Genomic DNA, 21,563 nt, shown 5'->3' with positions numbered 1-21,563 from the left:
TTGGATACATAAAAGTGCAATCGAGATTAAGAATCAGACAAGACACGTGTATGAAAATCTAATCCAAACCTTACCTGGTTGTACATGAGACGTCACTAAGATGGTGTTGGTCCACACTGTGCTGCATGCTTGCTCACATAGTCCGCCAAGCGGTTGCAGCTGGAAATGAAAAAAAACGTATTTAAAAAACTGTTTAAAAATTGTATCATTGTGGTGCAATTTCGGTTGTGTCTTATCTTGCTTTAAAATGACATTTTCGCATTACCACTATCCGGAGGTTGTGTCACCCTACCACTACCCGGAAGAAGTGTCACCCTACCACTATCCGGAAGTTGTGTCACCCTACCACTACCCGGAAGAAGTGTCACCCTACCACTATCCGGAAGTTGTGTCACCCTACCACTACCCGGAAGAAGTGTCACCCTACCACTATCCGGAAGTTGTGTCACCCAACCACTACCCGGAAGAAGTGTCACCCTACCACTATCCGGAAGTTGTGTCACCCTACCACTACCCGGAAGTAGCCTGAAAGTACTTCCGAAATGGAACTTGCTTCCTAGTATGCTTATTCTTATTATATGGTAATAAACCTCACAAAACGATTTCCATAATCATAAGACATCGCAATTTACGATTCCGACTATATCTTTTGTTTGTTGTTTAACGCTGCACTCAGCAATATTGCAGCTATACGACGGCGGTCTGTAAATAATCGAGCCTGGACCAGACAATCCAGTGATTGACATCACGAGCATCGATCCACGCAATTGGAATCGATGACATGCATCAACCAAGTTAGCGAGCCTGACCATCCGATCCCGTTAGTCGCCTATTACGACAAACATAGCCGCCTTGTAGGCAAGCATGGGTTGCTGAAGACCTATTCTAACCAGGATCTTCACGGGTCCGCGACTATATCATAAGTATATGTTTATAAATCACTATCCAAAAGTCATGCTACTAGATGTTTGCGAAAAAGCTTCTTGCCCCATCGGTGGCACAAAGGCAAAGGAAAGTCACCTGAAAAAACACGGAAGCATATTATAAGGTACAAGTGAAAATAGGACATTGCATCGAACACCATTTTGGTCAATGATGCGACAAATTTGGAAATGTCCTCCACATGTCTACCATAAAACTTTATGGAAACTTTGCTAAGCCCTTCCAATTGTAACCCTTGATCAAACAACTTTTGAGAAAGTGTCGTATATAACGCCCTTTTGAAATTTTCGAAGAAAGAGCATGCTCAATTGAACAATAAATTACCATAAAACACTTGCCTTCCCTTTGCATGTGTTTGTGACGGGTGCCATCGGTCGGGCAGGATACGCTCATCTTTTCGCGAACACCTGGTATCATGACTATTTGATAGTGATTCAGAAACACATGCTTATTGTATAGTCGGGATTGTACATGTACTCCGCTTTATACACGATCGGTGTTGAGGTGAGGTGAGGTGAGTTGAGGTGAGGTGAAATGGGGTTAAACGTCGCGTCCAAGATTATTGCACTTATATAGCGACGTGCATGTACGTGTGTGTGTTTGTGTGGCTGCTTGTACTAGTCCGGACTGATGCCGATTTATAGTGCTAGCTCACTGAGATACCATGCCGCAGTTTAACATGAATATCCCACTCAGACACAGTTTACTGACCCCGAGCCGACCAGTCCTTGTTTTAGCCCCTTAATGCCAACCGCCAGACAGGGTAACAACAAGTACCATCTTTTACGTCTTTTGGTATAACGCGGCCGGGGACCTTCCGCTCTCCGGGCGGATGCTCTATCACTAGACCACGGAGGCGGTCCGATACGTGTTGATGTGTAAACGCACATATAGTTTAAGTTGTTTTATCTGTTGTTTATAAAGTGAATGAGTTTGATTTAACGCCGCCTTGAACAGTGTTTCACTCATATCACGGCGTGTCAGCTTGATGTGGGAGAAATCCCGAAGTGATGCAGGTCTTCACCATTTGGGTGAATCTCTCGAGTACGGGTTTGGTGCTGAAGAAGCAAAAACATAACCATGGCGGATTCGAGCACCGTCACAATTTCACGATTACAGTTTCCTGGCACCCATAAGGGAGACAACACTGCACTTTAAGATATTCAGTACTCATGTACTCCAACTTACCCCAATTCTGTAAGTCCCCGGAGAAACGTTCTGAAACGTTGTTTTCAAAACCTGCAGGGAAATACAACAGCAAATAAAGACGACAGTAGAACCGTTGGTTGGTTGTTTTGTTGTTTAACGCCGTACTCAGCAATATTCCACCTATATGACGGCGGTCTGTAAATAATCTGGTCTGGACCAGGCAATCCAGTGATTAATTATCATGCGCATCGATCAACGCAATTGGGATCGATGACATGCATCAACCAAGTCAGCGAGCCTGACCATCCGATCCCGTTAGTCGCCTTTTACAGCAAGCATGGGTTGCTGAAGACCTATTCTACCCCGGATATTCACGGGTCGACAGTAGAACCGAACTTTAAAAAAATGTTCATATGCTTCTCAGTAGCTTGTTTCTGAAGCTTACATTGTGGTGATCCTGCGACAGGATGTGCTGCTGTTCGTTGGTAGTGTTGATGCTAGAGAGTATCACGTTGTAGTGTGCGATGTCGTCGCTGATGGCAGCATGAAATGTCACGATGACGGTGTTGTTGACGTCAACAGAGACGTTGATGTGGGGCGTCCAATCTGTGTTTCAGGGGAAGGATAAGTTTTAATATTTTATCATCTAGAGTCGCGAAATAAAAGTAATAATGTTTACGCTGATGGTACTCGAGTTCACGAGGGAATGTGTGAGTGAGTGTGAGTAAGTAAGGTTTAACGTCGCTTACTCTAGCAATATCATTGCGGGGGACAACATCATTTTCTATCGTGGAATTAATGGTAACAGCTGGTCTTGAAGGTGTCAAAAATAGAGATAAATATCATTGTTAGGCATTAGATTGATGTATGGACTTGAAAATAGTTCCCGCCAGGTGACTTTATTGGCACAATATCTGATCGCGATACCAAGTTTATCGGGTCGATCGATCCCTACGATAATACTAGCCAATACGTGATAAGATAGATCATGGAATACTCGAAATGTGAAATTTCGGCTATGTTAACGCAAATGACTTTCATATATTGAAGTTGCAACACGGCTGGGATAACTCAACATAAAAGAGGCTTATTTCTAGGAAATAAAACTCTCAGTAGTTTGCCACACAATGAACCAGCTGTTGGTTGCAGACGTCTTAGATGTGTTACAACATTCAAGGACCGCCTCCGTGGTCTAGTGGTAGAGCGTCCGCCCGGAGAGCGGAAGGTCCGGGGTTCGATTCCCGGCCGCGTCATACCAAAAGACGTTAAAAGATGGTACTTGTTGTTATCCTGTCTGGCGCTCAGCATTAAGGGTTAAAACAAGGACTGGTCGGCTAGGAGTCAGTATACTGTGTCTGAGTAGGGTATTCATGTTAAACTGCTGCATGGTATCTCAGTGGGCTAGCACTATAAATCGGCATCAGTCCGGTCTAGTACAAGCAGCCACACACACACACACACACACACACACGTGCATGCACGTCGCTATATAAGTGCAGTAATCTTGGACGCGACGTTAAACCCAATTTCACCTCACCTCACCTACAACATTCAAGACCACGGTAAAGCTTTCAAACCATTTTATGGTAGACATGAAAAGGATATTTCCAAATTTGACGCATCAGTGACAACAAGATTGTCTGACGCAGTTCCCTATTTTGACCATAATCATATGATCCAGTGAGGGTTTTCAGGTGAAAAATTGCCTTGCCTTTGCATGTGTTTGGGATGAGTGTCATCAGGATACGCTCATCTTTTCGGGAATCCGTAACCCCCGCTATCATCACGATTTGTCAGTGAAATTATTACATGTTATGACAGAGAATGAATCGTACAATGGGCTTTGAGTTGAGATTTCTTTTGATCATGGGGAAGTTGTTTGTTGCTTTTTATTTTGTCTTTTCACCTACTGCATTACGCGGACACGTGGTGATATTACTTAAGTACTGTACAGAGCGGCGTTAAACCCCGCTCACTCATTCTTGGAGAAATCACCCATTTGTGACAAAGGGCAGTCACTACTCCTCACCTGATGACAGTTGTCGTTGTCGTTGACGGTGCTCCACTACGATTGGACCTTTCACTGTCATGGAACAGTCAAACTGACACGCTCCACCGACAGGCATCACCTGACAGAAACATCACAGATTCAATTTATTTATAGTCAAACTGACAGGTTCCACCTTCAGACGTTTCCTTTCAGAAACCTCACAGATTCAATAAAAATATTTGAAAATGATGTCAATCACTGGATTGTCTGGCTCAGACTCGTTAATTTACAAACAAACAAACAAATTTATTGTCAAACTGACATTGGCACCATCTTTCAGGAATATCACAAATTCAAACAGTCTGAGACCACAGCGAAGAGAACATCACTAAGTCTTGTGTAATGGTATGTCATACTGACCGACCCTACTCACAGCCGTCATCTAACACTGCATTGCACAGACCTTGCTCACAGGCACAATCCGACAGCGAACAAAACACATTTCAAATGTTTGAACAATGTTTATGTTAAGTTGTGTTATTGTTCGTGATCCTGGCAGGGTTTGCAACAGGCTTTATGTTAATAGTCATCACATATCATCTGGCGAGGACGAAAACAAAACGTCAACGTCAGAGAACAAACAGCCTGCCCAATCCGCCGAAACAAACCCCAATGACCACAAAAGGCAAAACAGCGGTGAAAACCTTATGAAACTACTGCCACGACCGGATGAATGAGTCACCAGCACACCATCCCAGCTGGGGCACGGCGGTCAGTAACTGAGTCTGGGCCAGGCAAGCCAGTGATTGATAGCACGAACAACGGTCTATACCGCCGTGTCACGATGATACACATTCAGACAGACCACAAATTGTGACGGCTCTGTCCACATACATGTGTTCTTGTACGGCAAACGCGGACTTGGAGGAGCCTATCTTGTCCAAGAATCTCCTCAACAGTGTCCACGTGGACTACTGCCCCATGTACTGTAACCTGTGCCTCCAGCACATCCGCTACTTCCATCATCATCATCATCATCATCAACAACAACAACAACAACAACCCTCACCTCGATATCAGACTGAATCAAGACCAGGGCCCCGTTCCACAAAGCGATCTTAGCGCTACGATCATCGTAAGCCTATGTTTAAGTATGGGAGTTACGATCACCTTAGCGCTAATATCGCTTTGTGGAACGGGGCCCTGGGCCCACTTGCACAAAGCGATTTTAGTGCTAAGATGTTAGTAACTCCCATACTTTAACATAGGCTTACTGTAGTCTTAGCGCTAAGATAGCTTTGTGCAAGTGGGCCCTGGGCTATTTGTATAAGAACGTGTCTTCCATCACGTACATGTATACACACACTACAGGTCTATCTGGACGTCGTGGGTTGGGCCGACATGTAACAACGTGTGATTCAGGTTTGATGGAAGGTTGATTACAAGATACACAGACCAGTCATGCAGTGTTTACTACTGAATCGGATATGAATACACTCAACACTTGTAGAAATGCGGTCAGGCCACAACAAATTCTTTATTTGTTGTTGGTTGTTTTCCTTTTCTACCAAAGTTGTCGATATGGAAGGAGGGGATCTTAATTTTCTTTTATGAATTGACTTCTTCTGGGGAATGAAATATTTATTTTTTTGCAAATTGGTCGTAGATATTAACCTAAAACTATAAATGTGTATATCTTTGTGTTGTTCTGGACAAACGTTCCTTTTTCTATCTTGATATCTATTTGTTTTCAAGGACGGTAACTTAATTAGTACCCCAAATTGTCATATATAGTAAGTTGTGTTCAGAAGAAAATAGAGAAATGATTGGTTGTTTGTTTCTGTATTGTGGGGAAAAAACATGAAATGTTCGGTTAATTTCTTTCACAGAAAACAAGTATTCTCTCTCTAGTGTCCTCTATCTAACACACACACACACACACACACACGCACGCGCGCACGTACACACACACGCCTCCACGCCCGGACCCACCACACCACACCCCAATTTATATGCTTGGCGAAGGTCCTTTGAACATGTGATATCACTGATTTTATACAAATTTGGTTCATCTGCGTGGGTCTTGCTGTGGATCGAATCCTAACAGGACTTAAGTTTTACTTGGTATTTACGAAAATACGTACCTCAACTCTATACTTTCCGGTAGGAACATCGTAGAAGACGGTCTGCTGGAAACGAGGGCAGAAGGGGGTAGGTTTTTTTTCACACAATCGTAAATAAGTTTTCATGCTTCAAGAAACAAATTTTATAGTTACGTTCGTGGGATTTTACGCCATATTTAGCAGGACATCAGATGGTTAACCTTTACTGTACACACTATACCCATGTAGGGAATCCGAACCGAATGCGTGACAAATGAACGCATTATCCACTCGGCTATACAACCGCGTGTTTTGGTTAATATCAACATACCATACAGACACATGTGTAAACAATTATCCAGCGTATATAACAACATGGCAGAACAAATTAACTACAGTAATATGCTGCAAGATTGAGACGGCACGCAGCAATGTACGTCAACTATTGATTATGTCGCTGCTTCTTCCAACCACGAAAGAACTGTGTAATTTGATTGGGCGGTTATTTTTAGCCTCAAGTAATTGGAACCGGATTTTAAAAAAATTCAAAGGTCGAAAGTGTCCAGAGTCTTTCTCAGAGGAGATATAATTCATTGGATAATCGAGGGTCCAGGGTATATATCAGAGGAGATTTGAGGCACTGGATTATCGAGGGTACAGAGTATATATCAGAGGAGATATGATGCACTGGATTATCGAGGGTCCAGAGTATATATCAGAGGAGATATGATCCACTGGATTATCAAGGATCCAGAGTATATATCAGAGGAGATATGATGAACTGGTTTATCAAGGGTCAAGAGTATATATCAGAGGAGATATGATACATCGGATAATCGAGGGTCAATAGTATATATCAGAGGAGATATGATACACTGGATAAACGAGGGCCCAGAGTATATATCAGAGGAGATATGATACAGTGGATAATCGAGGGTCAAGAGTATATATGAGAGGAGATATGACACACTGGATAATCGAGGGTCCAGAGATATCAGAGGAGATATGATACACTGGATAAACGAGGGTACTAAACAAGCAACGGCTGACATACCTTATATCTATCCCGATTCTTGACTCTGCCCCCAACTTTAAGGGTGTGCCGGGTAGATGTATCGTTACTTAGTCCCCTCAGGATGACATCGTAGTGTCGGAATTTGTAGTAGTTAGGAGCGAGGTTGAAAGTCACTGTGAGATTGTTCTCGTCCAAAGAGGTGCGAATATCACTCCGCCAGTCCCCTGGGCCTGAAATGACACTTAATTAAGTTGTTGAAAGCTGAAGCTATATCACGCTGGCATTCAGCAAATAACATATAGCAATATGTATTATGATACACGGTGGGGTGGCATGGAGTTTAAAGTCGCATTCAAGATTATTGCACTTATATTGCGACGTTCATGCGGGTGTGTGTGGCTGCTTCTATCAGACCTGTGTATGTAGTTCTCCCGCGGATGGTGACGAGTTTCATTACTTTTTCAGGTGTGAAGCTCTTCTCCAGTCACGGTCTATGTACATACCTAAAGACCTCTCCGAATGGCCTAATATGTATATTATTAAATTTAAAAAATGTTTATCCAGCGTTAGAGTAAAGGACATGAAAAACTTGTCTAAATTCACCAACACCGTCTTCTGAAATGCTGAAGCTGTTAAAAAACGCGTATGAGATTTGTGTCACTTTAATTTTGTCATATTTCATTGAAACTTTTAATCTCTACATACATTTGCACAATATCTTTGATATCTTGATTTAATGATTATATTAGAATTTACATCATACTTTTTTCTCATGTTTGGTTGTTTATGTGATGTTTAACGCCGCTCTCGGCAATAATCCAGCTATATGACGGCGGTCTGTAAAAAGAGAGCCTGGACCAGACAATCCAGTGATTGACATCATGAGCATCGATCCACGCAATTGTGATACGATGACATGCATCAACCAAGTCAGCGAGTCTGACCACCCAATCCCGTTAGTCGCCGCTCACGACAAGCACAGTCGCCTTTTACGGCAATCATGGGTTGCTGAAGACCTATTCTACCCCGGATCTTCACGGCTATTTTTCTAATGTACCACCGTTGGTGTGTGTTTTTTCCTGAGAATAAACTAAACTGTGAACTGCTTTCTCACTGAGATACTGTGACGCTGTTGGAAACATATTGGAACATGGATAGCCCACTCATTTTACTGACTCCGAGCCGACCAGTCCTTGTTTTATCCAATTAATGCCGAGCGCCAGACAGGGCAACAATAAAGAAACATACTCTTCGGAAACAGTAGTTTTGTGTTTCACGAATATATACAGGGAAACCCCGTTTATCCGAAATCTGGATTAACGAAGCAGTGGAAGTCATTAACTCTAAAGGGCCAACTTGGGCCTCAGGAAGGCCAATTTGTGCTTATGGGATTAACGGATACAGAGTTACGTCCCTTTGTCTATTCTTTTAACGTATGATATATATTATTCTGTTTCACTGTATGCAATTTACAAGAGATTTAATAATGAAATGTCATTCACCTATTGGCGGAATGTACACCGTCACGTGGTAACCCATTTCCGGTAGATGTTGTACTTCCGGTTGTGGCAGGCTTACGAGGGTGACATAATACTGCGTATTGTTTGGAAGTGGATACAACCTATAGGTGAAATTTACCTGAAACATTCAGACAGTTTTAAACTGATTGATTAATGCGGATACCACCAGTGAGATGGGATGAAATGGGGTTTAACGTCGCGTTCAAGATTACTGCACTAACCTGGCGGCGTGCATGCACGTGTGTGTGTCGTCTGTCTGCTTGGTCTGGATTAATGACGATTTTTTAAGTACTAGCCAACGGAATATCATGCCTCAGTTTAACATGAATACCCCAGTCAGACACAGTATACTGACTCCGAGCGAACCAGTCCTTGTTTTTGCCCCTTAATATCGAGTGTCAGGCAGGGTATCAACAAGTACCATCTTTGAACGTCTTTTGATATGACGCAGACAGGGGTCGAACTCAGACCTTCTGATCTCCGGGCAGACGCTCTACCACTGGACCACGGAGGCGGTCGATACTACCAGTGACAAACTAAATGTCCCGTAGACCGATGAGCGCCTGAGGCGTTAAGTCGATGTGCAGAGTTGCGTCCGTTTGCAGTGCCAGGATCCACTGATGGTGTGTTCGAATCCCAGGTTCGGTTTAAATATGTTCCTTGGGTGGTAATTATTTACTCCATGATCCACTTTGGGAATTCCTTCCGCATTTACTTGACACGACGTGATAGAACTGATACACTGTAAACGTTTAACCCAATCTACCGACGTTCATCCTCGTTTTATCCAGTGTAGTATTTCATCTCCGTTTCTTTATGATACGCTACGCTGGATAATCGAGAATGACTGACGTTATCTGGAGAACGTTTAGGGACAACGATGTTGCCTTCAGTGTCGAGGTTTTAAAAGCGTCTTTTAAACTTTTCATCCTGTCGACAAAACTGTTGGTTTGTGCAGACCTAAACCTGACTGTACATAACATACATTAAACTAATCATAGCATAAACAGCCTACAGTGACCTTTCATTGTATGTGAATAGTCAATCTTTATTATCATAATGGATTAGACCCCGTTTCACAAAGTGATCAAATTCTTTAACATAGGCTTTCGACTGACGTAGCGTTACGATCGCTTTGAGAGTGTGAGTTGGGATTAACGCCGCTTTTAACAGTATTCCAGTTATATCATGGCGATTTATCTTGATGTGGGAGGGAAGCCCACTGTAATGCAAGTCTTAGACGTTTAGCCTTTTGATGAAACCCAAGAGGACAGGTATGGTGCTGACAAACCTAGAAACCGGGATTCGAACCCACAATCATAGGTTTCTGGCGCGCCCAAGGGACGCCTCTCTGCACATCGAATTGCGGCGCCTTAGACGACTGGGTCATCTGTGACCCCGATCGCATTGAGAGAGCAGGGCCTAGACTATAAACAAACTTCTGGATTGCAAATATGCAGTTTTTCTTTAAGGCATCCCCGATTAACCAGTGTATTATATTCCCTTTTATTTCGATAAATACCCTGGAACTGTTCGCCACCATAGCTTCGTTTCGTCAGTGACTTAACTGTCCCTATACCGCATATCACCAACTTAGCACTGAATCGCGTAGTTATTAGTCGGATGGATATTTTCGGCGTCGCGCCTTTCCCCATACCCAAAACGACACTAAGGTAGCGAATGGGTCATGGGTTTTTATCGTAACATAACAGAGAAACAATCCGCTTGATAATCGAGGTATCTACGTTATTATTCAGACGCCTTGTTTAAAATGAAGTCATTGTCTCGGTGTAGTAGGGCAATGATTTCCCAGTAGGTTGACCTAGAGCACAGAGTGCATGACCACATTCAACGATTCTAGGAGTGTCAATACAGTAGGGCTTCAAAATGACCCCACCGCAGTGTACTCACTTCTACGTCAGGAATAGACCACGAAGCGTTCCTCAGATCAAACAGTCGACAAATGGGGGAACTCCCCCTCCATCTGCCGTCCAGCGCCGTCACCGTCAACTTGAACCCCTTCATGTGGTGCACGCTACCTGTAACGTAGGCTCTACTGTTCATCTACAATGTGTCGGTAATGTTTGCTTCACGTGTAATTAATAACAACTTTGCTGTCTCTGTTTGTTGATAAACGCCGCACTCAGCAATATTCCAGCTATATGACGGCGGTCTGTAAATAATCGAGACTGGACCAGACAATCCAGTGATTGACTTCATGAGCATCGATGCACACAATTGGGATACAATGACATTAATCAAACCAAGTCCGCGAGCCTGACCACTTGATCCCGTTAGTCGCCTCTTACGACAAGCATAGTCGCCTTTTACGGCAAGTATGGGTTGCTGAAGACCTATTCTACCCCGGATCTTCACGGGTCTCGTTTAAATGAGGAAGGTGAAGCCTGGTTCGGGGTTTTGCATCATTGTGTCGTGGTATACGTAGATCAGCGCCCCCCTCTGCGGGGGATTCAGGCCGAGCCTACACTAATCTCAGTTAATGATTGAAACACTCTTCCTGTGGCCATACATGAGACATACTTGAGAGACGATGACGAAATAACGTGTCTTTCTTAAAGTCAACAATCACTGAGTCGACTTCCTGTATGAGTAACATATTAAACATGTTTCCATGGAGATATGTCTTACTGTCCTGTGGGGCCTTCCACTGGAAGCGGAGACCGGAAACAATGGCCAAATCACACTGTATCTCCACGGCCTTCACCTCAAAGTCACGTGGTTTTCCCGGCCACGATAGTTGCCCCGAGGGACGCGAGAACATCCCGATGTTTTCCCGGCAGACTGAAATTACACACATTTATATAGATAGTGAATTTTGTTTTGTCTAAGTATCTCCTACGTAGGACATAGTATCTCCTACGTAGGACTTACTATCTAACTAAGAGACAGTAAGTCCTACGTAGGAGATAGTGATTCTAGGCCATACTAAGTAGGAGATACTTAGACCAAAATAAATTCACCGTGGCCTTATCGTAGGAGATAGTGATTCTAGGCCATACTAAGTCCTACGTAAGAGATAGTAAGTCCTACGTAGGAGATACTAAGTTCTACGTAGGAGATACTTAGACACACAAAAATTCCCCGTGACCCCACTACGCTTACGTACGAAGTGGTGTGTACCGAACGTCTCGACATAATTTGTTTTTCTGAAATGAGATGTTTCTGAATTTTTGGAGAATCACAACTGGTTATTAATCAGAATATTCATCATATCCAATTATAGTTTTTCCAGCATTTTCGCGAACAGAATTCTTCTTTAAAAATACAGTTAGGATATAGGGAAAGAGTGCTGGGTATTTATTAGTTTTACGCCGCTTTTGGCAATATTAAAGCAAATATCAGGACTGGGGATACCAGAAATTGGCTTCACACATTGTACCCATCTTTGGAATTAAACCCGGGTCTTCGGCGTGATGAGCGAACGCTTTAACCACTTGACTACCCCGACGCTCCCAGAGAATTATGAAAAGAAATTATAATTGAAGATGTTTTCCAGAGGAAATTCGCTTTATCGGAAATACGTTTTAGTCGTATATTTATTAATTTGCCTGGCAAAGAGAGTATATACTCATGTGTTGAGATGGTGGCTGGGGGCACTGATGACCCAGTCGTCTAAGGCGATTCGCTGTGCAGAGTAGCGTCCCTTGGGCACGCCAGAAACCTATGATTGTGGTTTCGAATCCCGGTTCGCCCCGACTATGTTTTTAGGTTTGTCAGCACCTTACCCGTGCTCGTGGGTTTCACCGAAGTGGTAAACGTCTGAGACCTGCATCACTTCGGGCTTTCCTCCCACAATAAGCTGACACGCCGTGATATAACTGGAATAATGTCAAAAGCGGCGTTCAACCCAACTCACTCACTCACTCACTGAGATGGTGGCTAAACATGAAATAAACAAGAAAAGGTTATTCGAAGGTGATGTATTTGATACGGGTCACATAGTTGTGTTTTTTGACCTCGGGTTTTCAGTTTTTCGGCGACTGTTGTAGCCTAGTAATGTTTTGATAATTTTCAAGTATATACTATTTTGCTGAGCGGTTTAGTTTCTGTTTAGTTTTCAATTTGAAGCCATCACTTGGTAGCCTGAAAATATACTTACACTGTGTGGAACGGACTGCACAGGGGAGTGTCTCCTGAAGAATATATAAACTGTCATCATTATTTTATAACCATACAGCAGGATGATGTATCTGTTTGCTATGAGTTGCGTGCGTGCGTGAGGTTGTACGTTTCAAGACACATGCCGGCTTCACAGTTGTAGCCAACAGAGATACCATACTGCGTGACCCGTGAAGATCCGGGATAGAATAGGTCTTCGGCAACCCATGCTTGCCGTAAAGGCGACTATGCTTGTCGTAAGGGGCGACTAAAGGAATCGGGTGGTCAGGCTCGCGGACTTGGTTGATGCATGTCATCGTATTCCAACTGCGTGGATCGATGCTCATGATGTCTGTCACTGGATTGTCTGGTCCAGACTCAATTATTTACAGACCGCCGTCATATAGCTGGAATATTGCTTAGTGCGGCGTTAAACAAGCAAACAAAAAAACATACTGCGAATCATTAATACCCCATCGAGACACAATATAATGATCCCGAGACGGCCAGTCCTTGTTTTAGCCCCTTAATGCCGAGCGACAAGCAGGATAACAACACGTACCATCTTTTAACGTATTTTGATATGACTCTGCCAGGGGATCGAACCACCGACCTTCCGCTCTCCGGGCAGACGCTCTATCCACTAGACCACGGGAGAGGTTTGTTTGCAATGAAGTCTAAGTTATTAAATACCTTAAAAATGTCCTCATTATTGATTGCCACAATTTGGGTGAGTGAGTGAGTTGGGTTTAACGCCGCTGTTGATGGTCTCTGATGTTTACCACTTGGGTGAAACCCACGAGCACGGGTATGGTGCTGACAAACCTAGAAACATATTCGGCGCGAACCCGGATTCGAACCAACAATCATAGGATTCTGGCTTGCCCAAGGGACGCAACTCGCACAGCGAATCGCGGCGTCTAAGACGACTAGGCCACCCGTGCCCCCGCCACATTTTGGACTGACTTATTAAATTGTTTCACGATAAGAAAATTTGATCAAGCACACAATGCCAACATAACGGAGGAATGTACCCTGCTACCGATACTACGTTTACACCTCGCTTCGATAATTGTTATAGAAACCAATCCAAACATCAACACCGATGTCAATTTACAAATACCCCACAAGCTAATAGAAGCTCCTGAAGCTTTAGTTAATCCCACAAGCAGATCGGTGCTGGCTTAAGCCTATGGGCCTCTGTCGGGGTTACGGGCTGGAAGTCCTCAGTAACCTGTGGGGGGTGTCGCAGGACGTGGACCTATGCACGAGCCGACAAAATGGATAGGATGGTTAGGCTCGGTGACTTGGTTCATTGCGTGTCATCCATTCGTGACCAACTCGTGTTATTCCCGAACAAGCCGAATAGCGACTCGTGCCCCTCTCATGGCCACTTTTGCGACCGGTTTCCGTCTTAGCGCAAACGGGCATACCTAAAACAATTCATTTGTCAACTTGTTGCGTAATGGTTCACATATATTTCCCCATATATTATATATATTTCAGATGCAATTTAAAGCACATCTGGACATGCGGAATTATACAGTATGATTGAACACATTTAACTGTTGTCTTGTGTATATTTTTAGATGCAAGAGATATGTAAAATCAAAACTTATTTCTGGGAGATTCTTTGACCAAGAACTTGAAATCATAGGCGCATTGTGATTGGTTTGTCGTATTTTCGCATATAACATTCATCGATAGGGGTACGAGTCTTCTTGTAGGTTACAGAAAGGGGTTAGTGGTGACGATTGGGGTGGCATCGTGCCCCGACAGCGTGGGCTGTTGCTCGTGGTATCAATCACTGGTTTGTGTGGTCCAGACTGTATTATCTACAAGCCGCCGTTATATAGCTGGGTGCAGCGTTAAACAACAAACAAACCAAGATTAGCTGAGAGGGAATCCCATTTAAACCCTGTCGGCGTTAGTGTTTGACGGCATGTCATATGTACCCAAGTATTTGGTTTGTTTGTTTGCTTGTTGTTTAACTCCCCACTCGGCAATATTCCAGCTACATGACGGCGGTCAGTAAATAATCAAATCTAGGCCACACAGTCCTGTGAATGACATCATGAGCATCGATCCACGCAATTTGGAAACGATAACATGTTGAACCAAGTCAGCGAGTCTGACCATCCGATCCCGTTAGTCGCCTCTTACGACAAGCAAAGTCGCCTTTTACGGCAAGCATGAGTTGCTGAAGACCTATTCCACCCCGGATCTTCACGGGTCATGAGAGTAATCTGATTGGTCGACTTTTTTGCGTCGTGTCATTCGGTACGGGCTCAAAATGAAGCTATGGTGGCGATTGGGCCCAGGGTTGTTATCCAAATACAGTCGAACAGAATAAACTAGCGGCGATCGTGACCTTTATATAGAGATGCAGCTCGATATCAGATCGTGTATCTAACTTCGATTAACCTTTAAAACAGATATCGGCATTAATATTGTAGGAACTATATGTTGAGAGATCGGTGGGTATGGGGTTTACATTGCAATCATGTAATATCACTTCCCTTTGCTGTCCGAGGTATTGGCAATTAACGGAACTGGCGAACGATGTCGTTCTTGCCGCCGTATGACGTACCTGGATTGTGCAGTTCGTGTCTGGACGACAGCTGGGTGTGGCTACAGACTGACCAATGGTCAGAAGCAAGAGGGTTAAACAGACAAGATACGAACATCTCGGGGTCACTCTCCACGACATGGTGACACTGGGACGTCTTCTGAAACACACATTTGTTCAAAACACAAGGGGAATGTACTCAAGGACCACAAGGTTGACGCCTTTATGTTATTGTAGAGTAACATAAGTAACTTTCTTAAAGCTGACTTATACCACCTGCAAAAAAGGGAACCACTGCACGTACCCTTTATGTTTTATGTTTTTTCATATACCCGAACGTCCAAGTATTTTTTAGAAATAACTACACATATCGTTGGTGTCAGTTTACAAATGGTTGCTTAAACCATATTCACATTTTACTATGTCAGATTAATTTCATAGATTTATTTTGAGAAAACACCCGACTTCGTAGACATTGACTGAGGACAAAACAATGTTAACTCACACATATATAAGATTATTTTTTTCTTTTTACCACCAAATTTCTGTGGTAGGATTCCAGGTAATATTATATAGGTCCCCAGCAGGCTATGCTTGTCGTAAGAACCAACTGAATCAATCTCATTAAAATCAGAACTTTGTTCTCGCTACCCCTTTGTGAAGCGGTTGCGAGCACTAAGACTTTGTTTTAACGAGATTGCAACTAAATGGATCGGGTGGTCTGGCTCGTTGACTTGGTTGACTGATTTTCATCGTATCCAAAAAGTGTTCATGATGTCAATCACCCGATTGTGTAGTCCGGTCGCGAATATTTACAGACCGCAGTCATATAACTGGAATATTGCTGAGTGTGGCGTAAACAACAATCAACAGACAATCAGTCACTCAATCAATCAAATAAATCGCCAAATCATGTTGGTCTCCAAGAACCATAGTGCGTGGAACATTCACATCAGCAACGGTGAAGGACATCGACTTTGACAAAAGGCAGCGACATTGATTCTGCAGTGCCGTCCCCTAATCCCAGGAGACGGGTGAAAGTCTATCTGTACGTCAGTAACCCGCCTGACCTGATTCAACAACGGGTCTTGGAAGATTACTCGCTGTATCCGGAAAGTGATAAACTACGAAGATTTGGTTCCGTTACAACCCCGTGTCCTCGAGTGTTCGCGATAGTTGAGACATGTACTAGGTTGTATGGCAATGACTTATTGTTAGGGCAAGCAATATATTATCGACAGTACTAGCTCACACGGTTGTGCAAACTAATGTCTCAAACAGCTCTTCTTGTGCTGTCATTGAGTCATTTATTATTTAGCGTTAACGTCACCATTTCGGGTGAGACTGAATTTTGTTTACTTAATTCAAAAGGTAACAAGAAACACAATCGTTTGTAGCAATAAACGGATAGATCTGATATGATTCGCATAAACTGGTTCCACTGTTGGTTCGCGCAGCAAACCTTGCGCTTTTAGCCAATATGCGGCGGCCTTAATTACACATGTCTATATCTATTGTTTGTCTGTTGTTGTTTAACGCCGCACTCAGCAATATTCCAGCTGTATGACGGCGGTCTGTAAATAATCGAGTCCGGACAAGACAATTCAGTGATTGATATTATGAGCATCGATCTACGCAATTGGGAAACGATGAAATGCATCACCCAAGTCAGCGAGCCTAACCACCCGATTCCGTTAGTCACCTCTTATGACAAGCATAGTCGCCTTGGGTTGCTGAAGACCTATTCTGCTCCGGATCTTCACGGGTCCGTCTTTATCTAGAAAGTTTGGTTTGCGTGATAGAAATCATATGTAATACATTTCTCTGCCGGGGTTTGTATGAGGAGATCTCTGTGACTTTATACGAACAAAATGCACGTAGTCCTTTCTTTGTTTTCATCTGGTACTGATGACTAACGAATGTCATTGTTAGTGTCACCACTGCCTGGGTACTCGTTCATGGAGACAGGAGCACAATCAACGATTCCCAAACACCCAAATTATTCTAACGAAAGGCTAGAAATATCCCATCTTCCCGAGGCAAGAGAGTTAACTGACTATAAAAGTCCAGTTTCCACCCTTGCCGAACTAGGCTGGTATTATGGAGTTACATTTTGGCTGGACTAACGAGTCTTTGCATAGTTCAATCAAAATCGCGCACCGAACTCGAAATCCGGTTCGTTAACTGTCGTGCTGATTTCGGTCGATTGCAGGATTTGCAAAACATGTGCACCGCAAACTCGTTGGCAGCAGATATTTTCCAAATCTTTTCATGTTTTTAATCAAGGTGCTCACATGATTTGCTGCATTTCGCGATGTAAGACCCGTTTTATCACAATATAGACCTTGATTGTCAATCAGATCGTCCTGACCGGGCGCCATCATTTTGTGTGAAGCAAACGCAAGTGATACGAGAGGTGGAATCTGATTGGTCCAAAGGAGAGGCTTAGAAGGGACATAACTGGTAATAGCCACCGGTGGCGCTACGATCGAGCCAAGTAATTCCAGCCTAGTTCGGCAAGGGTGGAAACTGGACTTTAAAGTCAGTTAACTCTTTTTCCTCGGGAAGATGGAAATATCCAGTCAGTGTGAAGCAATTATGTTTCTTTCTTCAACTTACATAAAAGAATCCCCATAAATTTTTCTTGACCATATGAATAAAATTCCCGTTTTATTAACAACCGCTCTCTGACATACTGACGAAGGGGCGGGAGAATTTCATATTTCCTTTTTCTAAACTGGGTTCCTTCTCTTCATATTGTATTCTAAAAAACCTCGTGCTTTTACTGTAACAGTTAAGGGAGAAATTATACTTGATTACACTACACATGGGGGAAGCGTAAATTTATTTCTTAAATTAAGAGTTCACGGTGCTTATCGTTGAGAGCCGCTACCCAGATAAGCTATGAAATCACAATGTTATGACGTCATATTTATCGCGCGTTGCCTGGTTCCGCTGCTGCCTGCTTTGTGTGACATGTAGACAGAAGCTCAGTCTACAATGTGCGTAGTCAATGTAAATAAGACAAAAACATTCCATAGTTTTAGAGCAAAACCCGCATGTCGGAGAGGCAGTTATTAACGTTATAAATGACTTTTTGTTTTGATGTGTTGGAAATTGAGAATGATTCTCCTTGATTGCATGAAAGTCCACAGAATGCAACCACCAGGCAACCGTTTTGAAAATTGAAAGGCTGTGAACCCAAATATATCTTTTGTATTGTCGTATGGAGACTTTTGATATTTCACAATTGAAATTACGTCCGCCAGCTTTTATGTTTTGACGAAAAAGAATCCTTCAACAACATAATCGGATGGATACAGAAGGGGACACCTCTGTGGAGATTCCGGGTGAAAATATGTCCCCAGCAACCTAAATGGACAAAATGAATCGGGTGATTCTCGGTGAATTGGTTGATGGCGTATCATCGTACCCCGACGGCGTCGGACGTTGTTCACAATATTAATCACCGGATTTTCTGGTCCAGATTCGATTATTTACTGGCCGCTGTCATAGGCGTAAACATCAAACCGATTAAAGTAATCGATATTCTGGGGAAATATTCTGAAAATGCTGGTTAAAATATTTTGTTCTGTAAAATATTGCGTCGAAGGTTTCAAACATTGTTTGAATCCTCCTTGGAGAGAAAAGGCACCTCGAAGAGTTAACAGCAACAAATATCAATATCAGACAAAAAGAAAATAAGACCGGATTATACTAGTCGATTTTTGATAGCGCTAATTAGATGTGTCAGATATATTTAAATATACACTTGACATGTTATGAGAATCAGTTTCGTTAATCATGGAAAGATAAAAAATATTGGTATCAAAAGTGTTGCAGTATATGTTCTCTAGTTGAAGCATTTAGCGTTTAGTCTGAGACTTACCGAGTTGGCGCGCCAGTCGCCCGGCTGCACGGTGATGCAATGCTGCTGCAACACACAGTTTATCCCCACGGTGCCACGTGGGTTTTATCACACATCAATAAAGCCGGTACAGAAAGCCTCGCATATCACGTGGTGCTTTGCGCCCGTGATTTATGGTATGCGATTTTACATGACATTATCGACCCCCTTTCATTGTCAGAATACCATTCATGTGCGTATAGGTCAGCGGGAGACGCAAAGGGGCGCTTCGGGAGTCGGATAAGTCTCCGGGGATCGGGTAGATCTTCGGGGTCCGGTAGGTCTCAGGGTTTCGGGTAGGTCTTCGGGTTTCTGGTAGGTCTTCCGATTTCGGGTAGGTCTTCGGGTTTCGGGTCGGTCTTCGAGTTTCAGGTAGGTATTCGAGTTTCGGGTAGCTCTTCGAGATTCAGGTTGGTCTTGGAGTTTCGGGTAGGCTTTCGAGGTTCAGGTTGGTCTTCGAGGTTCAGGTAGGTCTCAGGGTTTCGGGAAGGTCTTCGGGTTTCGGGTAGATCTTCGAGATTCAGGTTGGTCTTCGGGTTTGGGGTAGTCTTCGAGTTTCGGATACGTCTTCGAGGTTCGGGTAGATCTTCGAGTTTCGGATAGATCTTCGAGTTTCGGCTTGGTCTTCGGGTTTCTGGTAGGTCTTCCGATTTTGGGTAGGTCTTCGGGTTTCGGGTCGGTCTTCGAGTTTCAGGTAGGTATTCGAGTTTCGGGTAGCTCTTCGAGATTCAGGTTGGTCTTGGAGTTTCGGGTAGGCTTTCGAGGTTCAGGTTGGTCTTCGAGTTTCAGGTAGGTCTCAGGGTTTCTGGAAGGTCTTCGGGTTTCGGGTAGATCTTCGAGATTCAGGTTGGTCTTCGGGTTTCTGGTAGGTCTTCCGATTTCGGGTAGGTCTTCGGGTTTCGGGTCGGTCTTCGAGTTTCAGGTAGGTATTCGAGTTTCGGGTAGCTCTTCGAGATTCAGGTTGGTCTTGGAGTTTCGGGTAGGCTTTCGAGGTTCAGGTTGGTCTTCGAGTTTCGGGTAGGCCTCAGAGGTTCAGGATGGACACCGAGGCTTCTGTTAGATCCCGATGTTCCAGTAGGTCTCCGAGGCACGGGTATAGGTCTCTGTGATGATTTCTCTTATCTCATCGCACGAACTGTAATAGCAGTGAATAGAAGGTATGTACCCGTGACCTACACTGTTAACAGATTACCTCCTCGACTGTTTAATCACACAAACATGTACATTCCTTATGCGACGAAACGACTTGACTCTCAGAATACGCGTGGACCAGCCTAGAACACACGAGCGTAGTGGCACCGGAATCTTTATAACGCTAGACAATCACAGACACCTGAATACTTCAGCGCTCTCGAGCTCCGACTCCAGCGATGCCCCTGCCTCGTGATACCTCTGCTGTCTGTATATGTATGTTCCTCGCGGCTTTAACACATCCACGAAGGGAAAAACAACAGGCGCTTTTACACTTCCTAACATTCGCTGTTTAACATGCAGCATTTATCCGGGATATTAAGTGTTTAAAACTGCATCTGTTTCCTGCACATACTATAGACGATGTCAGTCCAGAACTGAGAATAAACTTTCAAACCAAATCACAATCTAGGTCTTAATTCGGGCAGGTAATTTTTCACCACGAACTCATCTACATAGAGCGTTATCACAAGGGTAGGAATTTATTACGAGAGATCCACAGCCTGTGTATGTTATAATTAACACACTCCAACTGTTGTTTCTCAAGGAAGTACACATGTAAATATGTACCTGTATTATTCTATTATTATTCTAGGCTGAATGTGTTAATCTTGCCTTGTATAGGCTGATAACTTCACACCCATCTGCCACACGGGTGATCCAGAGTCATGACCCGAGATAAGCGTTACCCCGTAGCTGGTCATCGCTGCCGTTATGTCTGCTAAAGCTGTTGCTAGTGACGGCAGGGTTTGACAGTGACATGGTAGCGATAGAGTTTGGTTTATCGCCGCTTTGCACAGCATTTCTGTTACATCACAGTCTACCAGCTTCGTGGGCGGCTTTTATGAGTGAGTAAGTGAGTGAGTGAGTTGGGTTTAACGCTGCTTTTAACAGTATTCCAGTTATATCACGGCGTGTCAGATTAATGGGGGAGGAAAGCCCGAAGTGATGCAGGTCTCAGACGTTTACCACTTCGGTGAAACCCACGAGCACGGGTATGGTGCTGACAAAACTAGAAACATAATCGGGGCGAACCGGGATTCGAACCCACAATCATAG

General features: G+C 43.6%; 1 protein-coding gene across 4 annotated transcripts in view; it reads right to left on the bottom strand.

Annotated features, from left to right (window-relative positions):
- LOC124145858 overlaps positions 1 to 21,241 on the bottom strand; it is a 29,044-nt gene extending 7,803 nt beyond the window's left edge. For 3 of the 4 annotated variants that reach the window (XR_007218214.1, XM_048383194.1, XM_046515811.2), the window contains exons 1-12: positions 19,296 to 21,241; positions 15,428 to 15,566; positions 12,839 to 12,872; positions 11,368 to 11,520; positions 10,630 to 10,757; positions 8,701 to 8,836; positions 7,238 to 7,428; positions 6,226 to 6,270; positions 4,121 to 4,220; positions 2,537 to 2,697; positions 2,131 to 2,181; positions 75 to 159 (exon numbers count right to left, since the gene is read on the bottom strand). Coding sequence is in view for 3 of the 4 variants with exons in the window: in XM_048383194.1 (XP_048239151.1) it covers positions 75 to 159; positions 2,131 to 2,181; positions 2,537 to 2,697; positions 4,121 to 4,220; positions 6,226 to 6,270; positions 7,238 to 7,428; positions 8,701 to 8,836; positions 10,630 to 10,757; positions 11,368 to 11,520; positions 12,839 to 12,872; positions 15,428 to 15,547 (1,204 nt within the window). In the remaining variant the exon portion in view is untranslated. The remainder of the gene's footprint in view (positions 1 to 74; positions 160 to 2,130; positions 2,182 to 2,536; positions 2,698 to 4,120; positions 4,221 to 6,225; positions 6,271 to 7,237; positions 7,429 to 8,700; positions 8,837 to 10,629; positions 10,758 to 11,367; positions 11,521 to 12,838; positions 12,873 to 15,427; positions 15,567 to 19,295) is intronic. The other variant, XM_048383195.1, reaches the window with a different exon arrangement.
- Between the last annotated feature and the right edge of the window lie 322 nt (positions 21,242 to 21,563).

This window comes from Haliotis rufescens, unplaced genomic scaffold (assembly GCF_023055435.1).
Source record: "Haliotis rufescens isolate VD_foot unplaced genomic scaffold, xgHalRufe1.0.p SCAF_45, whole genome shotgun sequence".
Taxonomy (NCBI): Eukaryota; Metazoa; Mollusca; class Gastropoda; order Lepetellida; family Haliotidae; genus Haliotis; species Haliotis rufescens.
This window is presented reverse-complemented; position numbering and strand designations above follow the sequence as displayed.